Below are 13,321 nucleotides of genomic sequence, written 5' to 3'. Positions count from 1 at the left end.
ATTTGTCCTAGACATCTTTTATGGACACTGTCAGATAGGGAGTCCTTGGGCATGACTTGAGATCAACCCATAGAATCCTGGAATGTTCGTGACAGTCCAGGTTTGTTCTCATTCTAGGCTCTAGCCTGAGCCCTGACCCTGCTCACACACCAGGCCTAACTGTTATTTCTCACTCACAAATGCTATTGGTAAATCAAAACGTTCTACCTAGATAATAGGGTCTCTTGAACATCTCAGCTCACAGGGCTGAGAACCGGGGCACACCAGTGAGCTTCTCTAGCATTGCACAAGGTCCCGGACCAGCTGGTGCTTGTCGGGTGGCACTGCCAGGTGCAGATTCCGCCCTTGGGCCCAGCAGCTGAAGGAGGTTTTCACAGAAGGCCCGGCAGGCAGTCATGGAAAGGCAGTGTGCGTAGTCAGACAGTCCATGTAGGCACACACGGTCAGTGTTGACACCCTCGCTTGCAGGCCACATGTCACCCACCCAGGCCACTGGAATGCACGGGTTTCTGTGGGAGCGCTGGTTGGGGGGGGAGTGGGCACTCCCAGCAGGGCCTGATGCTGCCTCCCCCGCCTCGTTTCAGAGGAGCGCATTGTGGTGATCAGCTCAGATGAATCAGATGTCGAAAACTCGGTGAGTGGCCCAGAAGTTTGGCCCGGGACTCGTGCCTCCCCCAATTCCAGGTCCCAGGGGACACAGTCACAGCAGGTGACTTTCAGACCTGCCTTGCCCCTAGGGTATTTTCTAGCAAGGCAGTAAGTCCTGAGCTGCCTGTCCTGAAGACAGTTTCCTAATGCCAGCTGTGGGCTGGGACTGCTCCAGCCCTCCCTCCAGGTGAGGGCCCTTCCGTAATGGAATATTCTCTTTTGAAATGCTGATAGAGTGCTTCCTTCCAGAGCTCTGTCTATTTTTCTGGACTAGCCATTGCCTTTGTGGGGAGTTCCCTAAGCCTTTCTGTCCTCTTAAGTCCTCAACAGGGGAGGTAGACGCCAGTGAGGGCCAGTGCAGGGTGCAAAGGCACAGGGCAGCAGTCCGTAGGGCCCACACAAGCAAGGTTCACTCTTGGTAAGAAAGAACTGCTATGATGGAACAGTGGCTTGTGGGTTATGACCCTTCTGTCCCTGAGGTTTGTTAATGGCGGCTGGGCAGTCACCTCTCCAGAGGCAAAGGGGATCTGAACAGAGTGAAAGGTTGGACTGGGTAGCCCGTGAGTTGCTTCCAGCCCTCAGTCTGAGGTTCTGTATTGGAAAGTGCATGGAGCCCATGGAGACCACAGCACCACACTCCCTGCCAGCCCAGCCCCCGCTGAGAGCACCAGGAGCATCCTACACCTGCCGGGCCTTCCATGTATCCCGAGGCATACGCTGCCGCCTAATTCGAACTCCCCACAACCCCACCAAGGGAGCTGCCACTCTCGATGCCAAGGCTCCCAGCCAGCCAGCTGGACAACAGGAGCGTGCTGCCGTCCACCGTGGGATCAGCTACCCATCTCGGAGAACACGGAGAGCCACCCGCCTTCACCACGTCTTCCGCTTGCCATTCAAAGTGTATTGCGCTCCCACATGGACATGTGCTTCTCCCATGGTCCAGGCCACCACCCTGGCCATCACAGAGCCTCCCAACCATCCTGCCAGTCCCCAGAAGCGTCTCGCTTGCTTCCAAAGGGCCGTCCGCCAACCCCGACTGGCGAGAAGGGTAGGGCGGTCTCTTGGCCACTTCCTCCGGGGGTCCTTGCCTGTAGCTCAGTGGCTCAGCAAATTTGCTTTTCCTCTCCCCTCTGTGGCTCCCCAGCTTAACACCTCTCTCACGCGGGGAAGGGCAGAAGGCCAGGCATCCCAGACTCTTGGGGCAGGAGTCTCCCCCCAGGAGTCTGACGGGACCCCTGTGGAAAGTCCCCAAATCCAGGTCATACCAGAAGCACTTCAAAATGCATCCCCACCTCTCCCCTCCCCAGAACGGCCCTCCACCAGCCCGGACCTCCCTCAGACAAGCCTCTGAGAGCCCCGAGTGCCTCCCTGTGCAGGTGCTGGCCATCTTGTCATCTTGTGGTCGACACTCGTGTCCTGCTTCCACTGCCCCCTCTCCCTCCTGCTGCCCAGCCCAGCCCAAACACCTAAAGACCCTACACACAGTAGGCATTCATATCTCTTGGTCAAGGTGTAAACCAAGGAAGGAATGACTGCATTGACTCTGGGCAGGGAGACTCCAATCCCCTTCAGCCAAGAGGACATGGCATGTTCAGGTCACCACTGCTCACACACCTGGGCCTCTGCTCAAGGAAAGGAAGCTTCTCCTGCCCTGTGCACCTCCCACGGCCCCACCTGTCTACCCCATGCTTTTCCACTGGGCCTCTGCCAGGGTCTAAGACCATGAGGGCAGGGACTGTGTCAGTCCCAGGACCTGGCGTGAATGGCTGTTCAATAAATGTTTATTGAAAGACCACACTTGTAAACCCTTCCTCCATGACCAACAGATTCCCTGCTGGACTTAGCTCTTTCCTGCAGGTGGCTTTTATCACCTCCCTACACTGAAATTCGGTTCTCCTGTGGGGTCACAATGTCCTGTTCCCCCCACACTCTGTGAGTGTCAGAGGCAGGAGGTGCGGTCAACACCCTCTGTGCCTACCAGATGGGCTGGTTCAGTCCCACCGTCTGGTAAGATCTCCTGTGCCTTTGAGGTGAACTCCACTTTCCCCAGCTCATATCAGACTCCACCTAGGGATGACTCATGCGCCTGCCTCCTAAGGTTCCTCTCCCTTCTCCCTGGGACAATAAAGCATCCACCACCCTGTCCTCTCTTATCCTTGACCTCTCAAGGGCCTTCACCACAAGGCCACCCTGGGGCCCTCACCTCACTACAACTGTCCATATTTCTAAACTGGCCCACTCAAGACTGACCAGGACCTCCACTTTCTCCCACCCAGCTCCTCCCACCTTCACCTCCAGCTGGCAAGGTCTGTCCACCATTTTAGCCAGTCTTTCATCAGGATTTCAGCACCCTGCCTCCTCCTGGCCTCCTGTTAACAGCCTGCCCTCAAAAAAAAAGCCCTGGAGGGATTCAGTAGCTTCCCTCTGTACTGCTACCTGGAGCCAGTCTGAGGCACACTCCCAGCCTGCATCCCAGCTCACTGCACCTCCACAGCCTGCGCGTTGGGTCCTCATCCCCACCCACACTCTTGGCAGTTATCGCACCCTCTGTCCTAGGTAGACAGTGGGAACTCTCAGATGACAAGTGAGCTATCGACATCTTGACATCCAGATGAACCTGACTCCCTCACACTCACCCTGTCCTGTCAGGGTGGAGGGACAGCCACCTCCTGCTGGGACTCCTCCTCGTCCCGGCCCCAGCAGGTCCTGGCCCCGGCACCATGCCTGCTCACGCGGGGGCTTGCCCGGTCTCCCCATCCTCATCTGCATCCTCAAATCCCTCCACTTCCATAGGAGGCGCATCTAAGCATGCTGAAGGAAGTGTTGCCATCTCAGGGCCGCCTTTTCCTCTCCTCCCTGTGTGTTCATTCCAGCCTTGGCTGCTCCTTGCTCCCCACACTTCGCTGCCCTCCCGCCCCCACTGTGCCAGTGAACCCTCCCTGCCTCCAGTCGGTCACCTGCCGTCGTTACTCTTGACCAGGACCTCACGCTCCTGAGAGGCTGCTTCCCCTGGTTCAGGAGGGCTCCCTCCTGCAGCCTGCACCGCTCCTCTCCTTCAAGGCCTCTGTTCCTTAAACGTTGCAGTGTTGGTCCTGGGCCCTCTTCCCCCTCAGTCTGGACACTCTCCCGTGGTCTCAGCCAGGCCTGTGTCCACTTACCGTCCAGCCGCCCTCCCACAGCTGCATTCCGATGCCCCACAGAGACTTCAGACTCAGCTCTCGCTGTGTTTGGTGAACTGCATTATCTGTGCAGTTCTACAAGCTGACACCTTGGAGCCTCCCAGGACACACCCCCCTTTCTATCCATGTTCTGAATTCCTCAGAAATCTGGGCACCTGTTTCCATGTCGTAACCTTGATAAAATGAAAACTTAGCCCAGTGGAGGTAGAGGCCTGGGAAGGAAAATGACTGGATACCACTGGTCCCACCAGACTTCCTGAGAGCCAAGCACAGGAACTGACCGCCGTGTGTGGGTGGGTGGTGAGAGGGTCCGTCTAATGCTTGGCTGTCAGCAAAGAGCTAGGTGGTGCCTGGGGTTAACCAGGGAAGGAGTGAGAAGGTCATGAAGAGTTAAACATTTAGAAATGGCTGCTCCTGTTTGAGACCAGGTCTGCAGGAGAGAGCCAGAGGACAACTGTTTTTGTGTAGGTATTCTCCAGACCCACCATTTTTAAATTAACGATTACAAGACTCCCAAACTTTCCGAAAAAAAATTTAAAAGTAAACGAGTCCCCCAGGTGCTCCTGGAGCATTCAAAGCAGCTTGGAGGGAGGGGGGGCATTGCCGTGTCCTCCCCTCTCTGGGGCCTTTCTCGGACCTCCCGGCGATGGCGACAGCTGGAGAACACTGTCCTGTGCTTTCTGAGGGCACCAGCACACACAGCACCCCCACCTCCTGCTGGGGCCGCAGGTGTGCCAGTTGCTGGAAAGTAGACGGTCTGGGGTCTCTGGTGCAGACCTGCTGGACCAGGAAGAGACACTGTGAGCCTGAGGGGCACTCTGTAAGGGACCTCCGGCCCCAGCCGATGAGGCAGTAGCTGAGTGGAGAGGCAAGACCCCGACCAGGCAGTGGACACCTGCAGTCAGCAGTGCGTCTGCTGCGGGCCATGTGTGAGGACCCAAGGCGGGAAAAACTAGGTGTTCTCGCCACTCTTTCCGCAGATGATTGGCCTCAGGGCCTGGCAGCAGGAAGGCCAAGTGCAAGCAGAGGGGGCCTAGCAAGGGGGTGTGACAGAGTGGCGGTGGTGACAAGTGGAAGGGAGGCCTGTGGGGAGCAGCTGATCCAGGGGAGGGACAGTGATGCTGGCGAGCGTGTCAGACAAAAAGGTGCCTTGCTGGGAAGACAGGAGCTGGGTCTCCCGAGGGCGGCGGCAACCTGCAGAGGGGCAGGGGGGCCACGGGTGCACAGATATAGGTCAGGCCTGGTCACAGGTACAGGTGAGATATCCCTGGGGCTTTCCAGACTTAGCAAGCACTGGGGTTTTGTATCTGCAAAACCCAGCAACGTGTGTATCTAACCCAACTGATCCCAGCTGTTGCCGAAGCTTAGATGCTGAGAAAGTCCCTTAGGAGCTGGGGACTCTTGGTAAGCAATAGTGTCAGACACTAGGTACAGACCTTCTGGTGACTGGATGCCGAATATCAAAGGTTTGGGGCTCCTCTCTGACCGGCCGATGACCGAACACCGACTAACTCAGTATTAGGTCAGTCTGTCTCAACCCTGCCTGACATCGGTCATTTGGGGTTTTACCAACAGCAGATTCTGAGGTCCCACCCACAGAGACCCTAACTGGATTGGTCTGGGGTGGGGGCCGGGCATCACGACTTCTTCAAGCTACTCATGCTGAGCCAGAGGAGAGAACCTTGAAGGAACTGGAGGGATTCGGTGGCACAGGCGTGTCAGAGGTGTGGTGCTCAGACGTGTGCATTAGCCTTGAACAGAGGCAACACGTACCTCCTGGGATATCGCCCAGAGGGGAAGGAGAGAACTGGGTCTTCCTAGATGCGCCACCTAGACCTTTGGCATAGCCGGTAGGCCTGCTGGGCTGAGCTGGGATGCAGCCGACCTGTGATGAAAATCAGTGAAACAGCCCGTGAGCCAGACGGCTGTGTGTTCCGAAAAAGGTCCTGGATCCCCTCGCTGATGGGTCTGAGAAACACGGTCCATTGGCCAAGTATAATGAAAAGAAATACATTCCAGTAGTTACTTGCATCTTTCAAAGGGACCCAACTCATAACTCAGCAGCACTTCTTAATTTCCTCTCTCGCTTTCGGCTCCCCCAGGTCCTCAGAATGCATCCCCGATGCTCGCTCTCCCGTCCTCACACGGGGACTCCCACCTGTCCCCACGCCACCTCTGCCCCCACCCCTTTCCCAGCCAGGCAGGCCTCAGGTTTTTCCAAGGAAAGGCCCTTTCCTGGCTTCTTGGGTTGTGGTTTCTTGCACCGTCCCCCTCTGCTCCTCTGCCCCCTTGGTGACCCAGACTGTGGAGTCAGCTGAGGTGTGGAGGGGCGGGCGGGACAGGAGGGTTTCCCTCAGTGAGCGGGGTGGGGGGGTGTTTCGCTCCAGAGGACAGAGGACAACCGCTTTGGTGCAGGTATCCTTCAGACCCTCTGTGTGCTGATCGCCCTTCTGTTAACCTTTTCTTTTTTTTTTTTTTTAATGAAATCTTTAGAAAAGTCTTTTTTTCTTTTTTCTCTCTTCCTCTTCTTCTTCTTTTTTTTTAATGTGCCAGTACTTTCCGGGGTGAGGAAATCGAGTTGCAGGTGGCTGGGTTTCAGTGGAGGATGGTCCTGTGAGACCAGCCCCACAGTGACGCCGTACTTTGTGGAAGTCCCCAGGGGTGAGAGGAACATGGGAGGATGAGGAATCGGGGCTGGGAGACGTGGCTTCCCTCCGCGGGGAAGCTCAGCGGGAAGGGAGCAGTGCCCTTGCATGAAGCGAGCCTCCACAGTCTTCAGTAAGTATGGGGCAGAGGACACTTCCATGACCATAAAAGAAAATGACCCAGGACAATGGGAAGCTCTAAGTTCTGGTGACCGTCATAAATGACCCCAGCATAAAGATGGGAGGCTGGCCGGAAGATGCAGTTGTGCCGCTCTCCAGGGAGGTAATGTGGAAAAGATTATCCTAAAAGAAGATTCTGGCTCTAAGGCCTAAAGAAACACGCAGAAGGAAGGACACAGGTGGAACCCCCGGGGCCGCTGCAAGGGCTCTTGCACTTGGGCTTGGAGCAGAAAGAAGATGGAAGACTGGAAAGCCCAGTGCACCATGTCAGTGGGTGGCAGAGAGGATTCAGCCACTGGAATGACTCTTGGGCCACTGATGAGAGAGAGCTGAGGCCCAGGCAAGCACGCAGCAAGGGGAGCCGGCTCTCCACGAGACCAAGTGTGGGAGCACCGCTGCCTTGTGAATGGAACAAGCTCTGGACGGCTGCAGAGAGAGGCCCTGGGTTCTCCCACAGGGGAAGGTGGAGTCTCTGGGGCGCCAGCTGTCGACTTCAAGGAAGATGCTCTAAAAGACTCCTTTCAAGGCAGGGAAGGAAGCCAGGACAGCACAGCAGAGTCAGAGCCCGTTATGCAAACAGCCTTGGAGGCATGGCCAGCTCAAGGGTGCTGATACACAAGGCATTTGAGAAAGTCTTTTATTAGGGCCTTCTATCTAAAGTCCTGGAGCCCACAGGCCTGTCTGAGTTAAACCAGCTCTAGGTGGGTTTCTAGTGAATGTTTCTATCAATGACTGGGAGGAACTTGGTGAGCCTGAGCTGGGGCTTTGAAATGCAAACTACGTAAAATTCAGCTACTCCTAGGAAAATCCAGCACATTTTATCTGTGGTTAGTAATGACTTAACTGTGGGCTGAAGTTTTGTTCATTAACTGTTTCACCTGGAGAATAGAAGCGCCTAGGAAAATATGCTATTTATCTCCCAGTCCAGGGACAGGTGAGACCAACGCCATCAAACAGTCAGAAGCAGTCCATAGGAGGAAAGACTGGACTGCCCTGGGCTGTGTCCCAGTGGTGTCCCAGCCAGCCCTGGGACTCAGGCCATGCCCCTCCCTCCTTCCCGGTGTCTGGCTAATACTCACCGGTGTCAAGCACAGGAGGTTCTGAGCAGGCCACCAAAGACGACATGTGGGTTTGGCAGCTGTCTCTGTATTATGAGAGGCTGCATCTGCCTCTGTAGGCCCAGCCCCCTGGGGGCTGGGGCCCTTCCCCCACAGCAGAGGCCTTTCAGATCGTTCTTGCCTTGGTGCTCAGCCTGGAGGAGCCTCAGGCTTCCTAAGCAGCCGGCTCCGGTTGCTGCATGGCGGCCTCCGAGCGCTACCCCTCCACTGCTTCCAGGCCGGGCTCTGTGTCCACCTCAGTGTGGGTCCTGGAGGCCGTGCAACCGCCCCCTCCCCTTCGTGTAGGACACTGGGACCTTGTCTGGCCTTGGGGTCAGCAAAAGCCAGGCTCCTGGTCCCTTCCAGTGAAACATACGGGGTTCTAGCTGAGACTGTCCTTCTGCCCCAGTTCATGTTTCTTCTGAGCATGCTCAGACATGAAGTGAGGGCAGGCCCGCCAGCCTTCCCCTCCACAGCGCTGCCCCTCCCCCAAGCCTCCACACCCAGCGCTACTCACCCCTGTGCACACTCACTCATAAGTGTGTGCTTGCAGGTAGCACACTTGTGGCAACACAGGTTCACAAATTCACACCTCCCCTTGCATACCCAGATGCACACACACACTTGCCCACGTGATCTTATCCCTTCACCCCTCCTCACTAATGCATGTGCACTGTCTGGAACACGGCCTGCACAAGTGCACATGTACACACACCCTTGTGCACGTGCACTGACCTGTACATGCACCTTCCTTCCCTAAGAGCACGCCCTTGGGCGTGTGCCTGCAGACGCCCGGGCCATACCAGCTTGCTCGTGTTCCCACACACGTGACGACGTGCCAGCACACGCTTGACCTCCGGCCTCTGACCGGCTGGTTTTCTGTGTTGCAGTCCTTCCGGGAGCCAGACGACAGCAGCAGTGAGTCCAGTGACCTGCAGCTGGAGGGCCCCAGCTCCCTCGGGGCCCTGGATGACAGCTTCTCAGACCTCCGGTCAGAAGACAGACCCCTGGTTTTCTTTGACCTCAAGATTGACAGCGAAAGTGGGTTCTCTGATGACCATCCCTGCCCCTTTCTAGCTTGGTCTCTAAGTCCCCAAGATAAGAGCAGGCAGAGCCATCTGCAAGGCCCAGGAAATCCCTGACCTCTGGCCAGTGACTGCACCTGGGGGGCAGGGGGGCGGGAGGAGAGGAAAAGAGGCAGACAGAGGACTGTGTCTCCTCTGGGACTCCCAGGTGTACGGCTTGGTTGAATAAGGACAGCTGCCTTGACCAGCGCCTGAAAACATGAGCCCAGAGCCCCGATGAGCTCACCTCTGACGGGCACTTCTCTCATGTGGAGATGCCTCCAAACAGAAACCCAGAGCGGGCAGGAGGTTGCTGTGAGAGCAGCAGCTCAGCCAGGCCTTGGGCTGTGACTGCACGTTTCCGAGTACAAGGCCCAACCCACAAGGGGCTGCACAGGGAGAGCAACAGTCTCCCTGGCCCTGCCTGTGGCAGAGACTCGGCTCGGGGCTAGCCCAGCCAGCCAGAAGCAGCAGGTATTCCTGCAGGACAGGGAAGTCACTTGCAGACCTCACAGTAGGCTCTGGGCCACAGTAGATTGGGCAGGTATGCTGTCCCAGGCTCCAGCTGGCTGGGAGCCTTAGCTGTAGCTAAGTGATTGATGGTACTAGAGGCCAAGGGCAGGAAGTGGAAGGCTAGGTAGAAACTGTGAGGGCCCCAAGGTGGAGTCTCTGGCTAGTGGGTTGGCAGCCCTAGAGATCACCCAATCCTACCCAGTGCCTCCCATGACCCTGGGCCTTACCCTACCCTTCTCTCCTGCCTAGCCCAGGAGATTAGGCAGCTGGCAGCTGTGAACCAGGAGAGCAAGTTCCGTGTGCTCATCCAGCCCGAGGCCTTCAGCATCTACTCCAAGGCGGTCTCCCTGGAGGTGGGGCTACAGCACTTCCTCCGCTTCCTGAGGTCCATGCACCGCCCCATCCTGGCCTGCTATAAGCTGTGGGGGCCCAGCCTCCCCACCTTCTTCCGGGCCCTAGAGGGCATGAACAAGCTGTGGGAGTTCCAGGAGACCATCTCTGGCTTCCTGGCCACCCTGCCTCTCATCCAGGAGCGTGTGCCCCAGGCCAGCAGCTTCAAACTCAAGAGTCTGGCCAAAACCTACCTGGCAAGAAACATGAGTGAACATAGTGCCCTGGCCGCCGTGCTGGCCATGCGCGACCTGTGCCGCCTCCTCGAGGTCTCCCCGGGCCCCCAGCTAGCCCAGCATGTCTACTTCTTCAGCAGCCTGCAGTGCTTCGGGTCCCTGCAGCCTCTGGTGCAGGCGGCCGTCCTGTCCCGGGCCGAGGCCCGCCTCCTGGCCCTCCGCAACGTGAGCTTCATGGAGTTGCTGACCACACACCGCCAAGATCCACAGGGGGGCCTGAAGAAGTACAGCCGGTACCTGAAGTCCACCTCATCGCCCCATGCCCAGTCTGCTCTCAACCTGCAAGCTCTGAACACCTACTTCAAAGGCCTGTTGGAGGAGCCAGCCTTGGCCCAGGCAGAGGGCGTCGCTAGCCCTCTGGCTAGCCACAGCTTGGCCCAAGGGGCCTCCCAGCAGAGCTGAGAGGAGGGGATGACTGACTTGGCATCTCTGGGGGACAGGGAGGGATGGCGTCCCTCAGCCAGGCCTGCCCGTCACGACATTCCGAGATCCTGGTCCCTAATATTCAGCTGGCATTTGTTTGGTCTAGACTAGTTCTCCTTCTCTAGGACCAAATTCTCCTTCTCTAAGGCCCCACAGCTACCCAAAGTGCCTTTCGAACCAAACTGCCCCTCATGACTTGGGGTTCCCCCAGCCTCTGCCTCCCTGGAGGCTCGCTCTCTGTTCATTTCCCTCTGGACCCTTTGCAACTCTGAAGGGCATCCTATCTGCAGGGACAGAACCTGCTGCGCCAGGCCTGTCCCCACTGCCCTCCACACTTGCTTCCTCCCTCCTGGCCACACAAACACCTCCCCATAGTCAAGGCTTTGCACTTTGGGCCTCAGGCCACTGACTCCTCTCTGCACGGCCCGTCACTGTGTCTGCGCTGCCCTCCTCTACCCTGTCACAGAATGTCCTCGTGCCCAGTGCTGCTCTGTGCAGCGCGGGGACTCACACCTTGGTCTTCCCCATCGCCTCCACCCAGTATCTGACTCGTGGGGGTGGGCCCCAGCAAGCCGCTGAGTTCATCAGGCTGTCAGGGTGATGCTGGTGTCTGCTGAGCTCCAGAACCACTGCCCTGTAGATGGCTGCTCAAAGGAGAAGCAGGACGGAGCAGCAGAGCAAATCCTGGCCTCACCCCGACTCTGCGCATCGGAGGTGACCTAGGGAAAGGCCCCTTCCTGAGCCCCCTTGTCCCCACCTATAGAATGGCTGGTTGGCAGGGATGATCTCAGAGTCCCGCCCAGCTGTGCCATTCCAGGGTTTTAGGAGTAGACAACAAACAGGCCCTGGCTGGTGTGGCTCAGTGGACTGAGTGCTGGCCTATGAACCAAAGGGTCACGGGTTTGATTCCCAGTCAGGGCACATGCCTGGGTTGCTGGCCAGGTCACCAGTGGGGGGGGGGGACAAGAGGCAACCACACATTGATGTTTCTCTCCCTGTCTTTCTCCCTCCCTTCTCTCTAAGACATAAATAATATCTTTTAAAAAAAACCCAGACAACAGGCCAATGAGGGAGTGGACAAGAAGGTTTCATTCTTGAGCCCTGGCCTAGCCAGCAGTAGGACACTGGCAGGCCAGGGCCACCCTTCCAACTATAGCAGAGTCACCCCTTCCTCCCATCCCTGTTCCTTGGTCGTTGCTACTGGGATGCAGCCCAGACCCCCAGCCTCTACGGGCTCACCTGTCACCGGAGCAAAGTCTGTGTGCCCCCACCTCAGCCTCCATTCAGTGGGCTCCCTGAAAACCCTCTAAGGGATTACATAGGATCTTGCTACTATGGTGGGAGTGCCAGCTCTAGCAGTGAACTCAAGTGCATTTAAAGCAGGGTTCCAACTTAAAGGAGGTGCCACCTCTGAAGCCTGGTGGGAATAGGCCGATGCGGAGAAGGGCTACTGGGGCCTCGGCTGGGCTGTGGCGGCCATCGTCTTAGCAGCTACAAGGCGGCCCGGCCTGGACTGAGCAGCACCTAGTGGTCCCAGCTCAAGCCCAGCTCCACAGTGCCTACCGCCTTCTGATGTAGTTCATCAAAGCTTTTAAACGCTGTTCTGCCCTCTCTCTACTTTCACAGCCTTTAATAAAGTCATGAGTCTTCAAAACCTGATGCCACCTGCCTAGAGCCATAAGCAGTCTAGTGAAGGGGGCGCTTCCAGGCCATGGCGAGCTATTCTTCGTGGGTACCTTCCAGGACTTGGCTGAGCAAAAAGCCCCTCATGGCCCACTGCTGAGGGCCTCCGGGATATAAACCGCTCCCGCCCCATTCCAGGTGGGGAAATGAGGGTGGGCCTGGAGGCCAAAGGGGAGGACCATGCGGAGGGAAGGAAGCGCCAGCTTCAAGGATTACCCCAGAGGGAGACGGGAGCCAGACACCAGGTCTGCAGGAACTTCACTTCTGTCCTCTGATGGGTCATCTCGTACCCTGTCTGTGTCCCGAAGCCACAGGTGGCGAGACCCTTAACCAGACAGGTAGGGGAGGCCCAGGCTATTAGCGATGTGTGGCTAATGTGTTGCTGTCTTGGATGTCACAGTTGAAGTTCACACTAGTGCCTGCAGGGATTCCTGTGGCCCAGACTAGGTGGCCCACCCTGGCCTGGGCGAACAGCCAGTTAACAGGATTTGCCCACTGCCACCACCCATAACCCCATCGCCCTGTCCCAGGTGCCCAAATTCTAGTCCTGGAGTTTTCAGTCTCCAAGAGCAAGTCCAGATGTGTTACTTGTGCTTCTTCTTTGAATGCTGTCAGGAATACCCGCACCATCCAACCGTGAGAGCTGGGCCTGCTACCAGCCTGGTGCTCCAGGCTCAGGCTCTGACTGAGCGGGATGAGGGCCATTCTTACCTCGTAGGACACTGCATGAGCCAGTGAGGATAAAGTGTCTGGGAAAATACTGGATTTGTTAAGAAGCCCGGATGGTTTTTTTTTCCATAAAATAAAAGACACATTTTTCATTCTTACCAATAACTTCATCGATTTGGATACTTCAGTATGTTGGCTATCTCCTATATGGTATAACATTGATTTTTGTCAGTTAATGTCTCGATCACTATCAACTTCCATTTGTCTACCCAATCATGGAGCATCATCCAGTAAGAAATCTTCAGCACAAAACTTCACAAACCACTTTGACACGTTCCATCAGTCACAGCACCTTCTCCATGAGCTGCACAGATCTTTGTGTTTCAGTTGTGTTTTCACCTTCCATGAAATAATAAAGCATATTATGCCAAATATGTTCTGTATTTTCTTCAATCTTCAATATTAAAATGGCTACACAAAACTTCACCAATTTTGATTTTTTTTTAAATGCAGGCTGATAGGACAGCTGTCACAGTACAGTCTAACAATTGTTTCACGAGAAGTTAAAAACAACTAAGCGCTACTAGAGCCATC

At 56.4% G+C, this 13,321-nt stretch overlaps 1 protein-coding gene across 1 annotated transcript in view; it reads left to right on the top strand.

Annotated features, from left to right (window-relative positions):
• Positions 1-12,879, top strand: part of PML (PML nuclear body scaffold) — a 46,800-nt gene extending 33,921 nt beyond the window's left edge. Inside the window, 3 exon segments of the mRNA XM_053656810.1 lie at positions 585-634; positions 8,640-8,790; positions 9,576-12,879. Coding sequence (XP_053512785.1) covers positions 585-634; positions 8,640-8,790; positions 9,576-10,354 — 980 coding nt within the window. The 3' untranslated portion in view covers positions 10,355-12,879.
• The last annotated feature ends 442 nt before the right edge of the window (positions 12,880-13,321 follow it).

The sequence above is a fragment of the Artibeus jamaicensis genome, unplaced genomic scaffold (assembly GCF_021234435.1).
Source record: "Artibeus jamaicensis isolate MK-2021 breed Jamaican fruit bat unplaced genomic scaffold, CSHL_Jam_final scaffold_286, whole genome shotgun sequence".
NCBI classification, from domain to species: Eukaryota; Metazoa; Chordata; class Mammalia; order Chiroptera; family Phyllostomidae; genus Artibeus; species Artibeus jamaicensis.
Note: the sequence above shows the minus strand (reverse complement) of the source record. Positions and strands in the feature narration are given on the sequence as shown.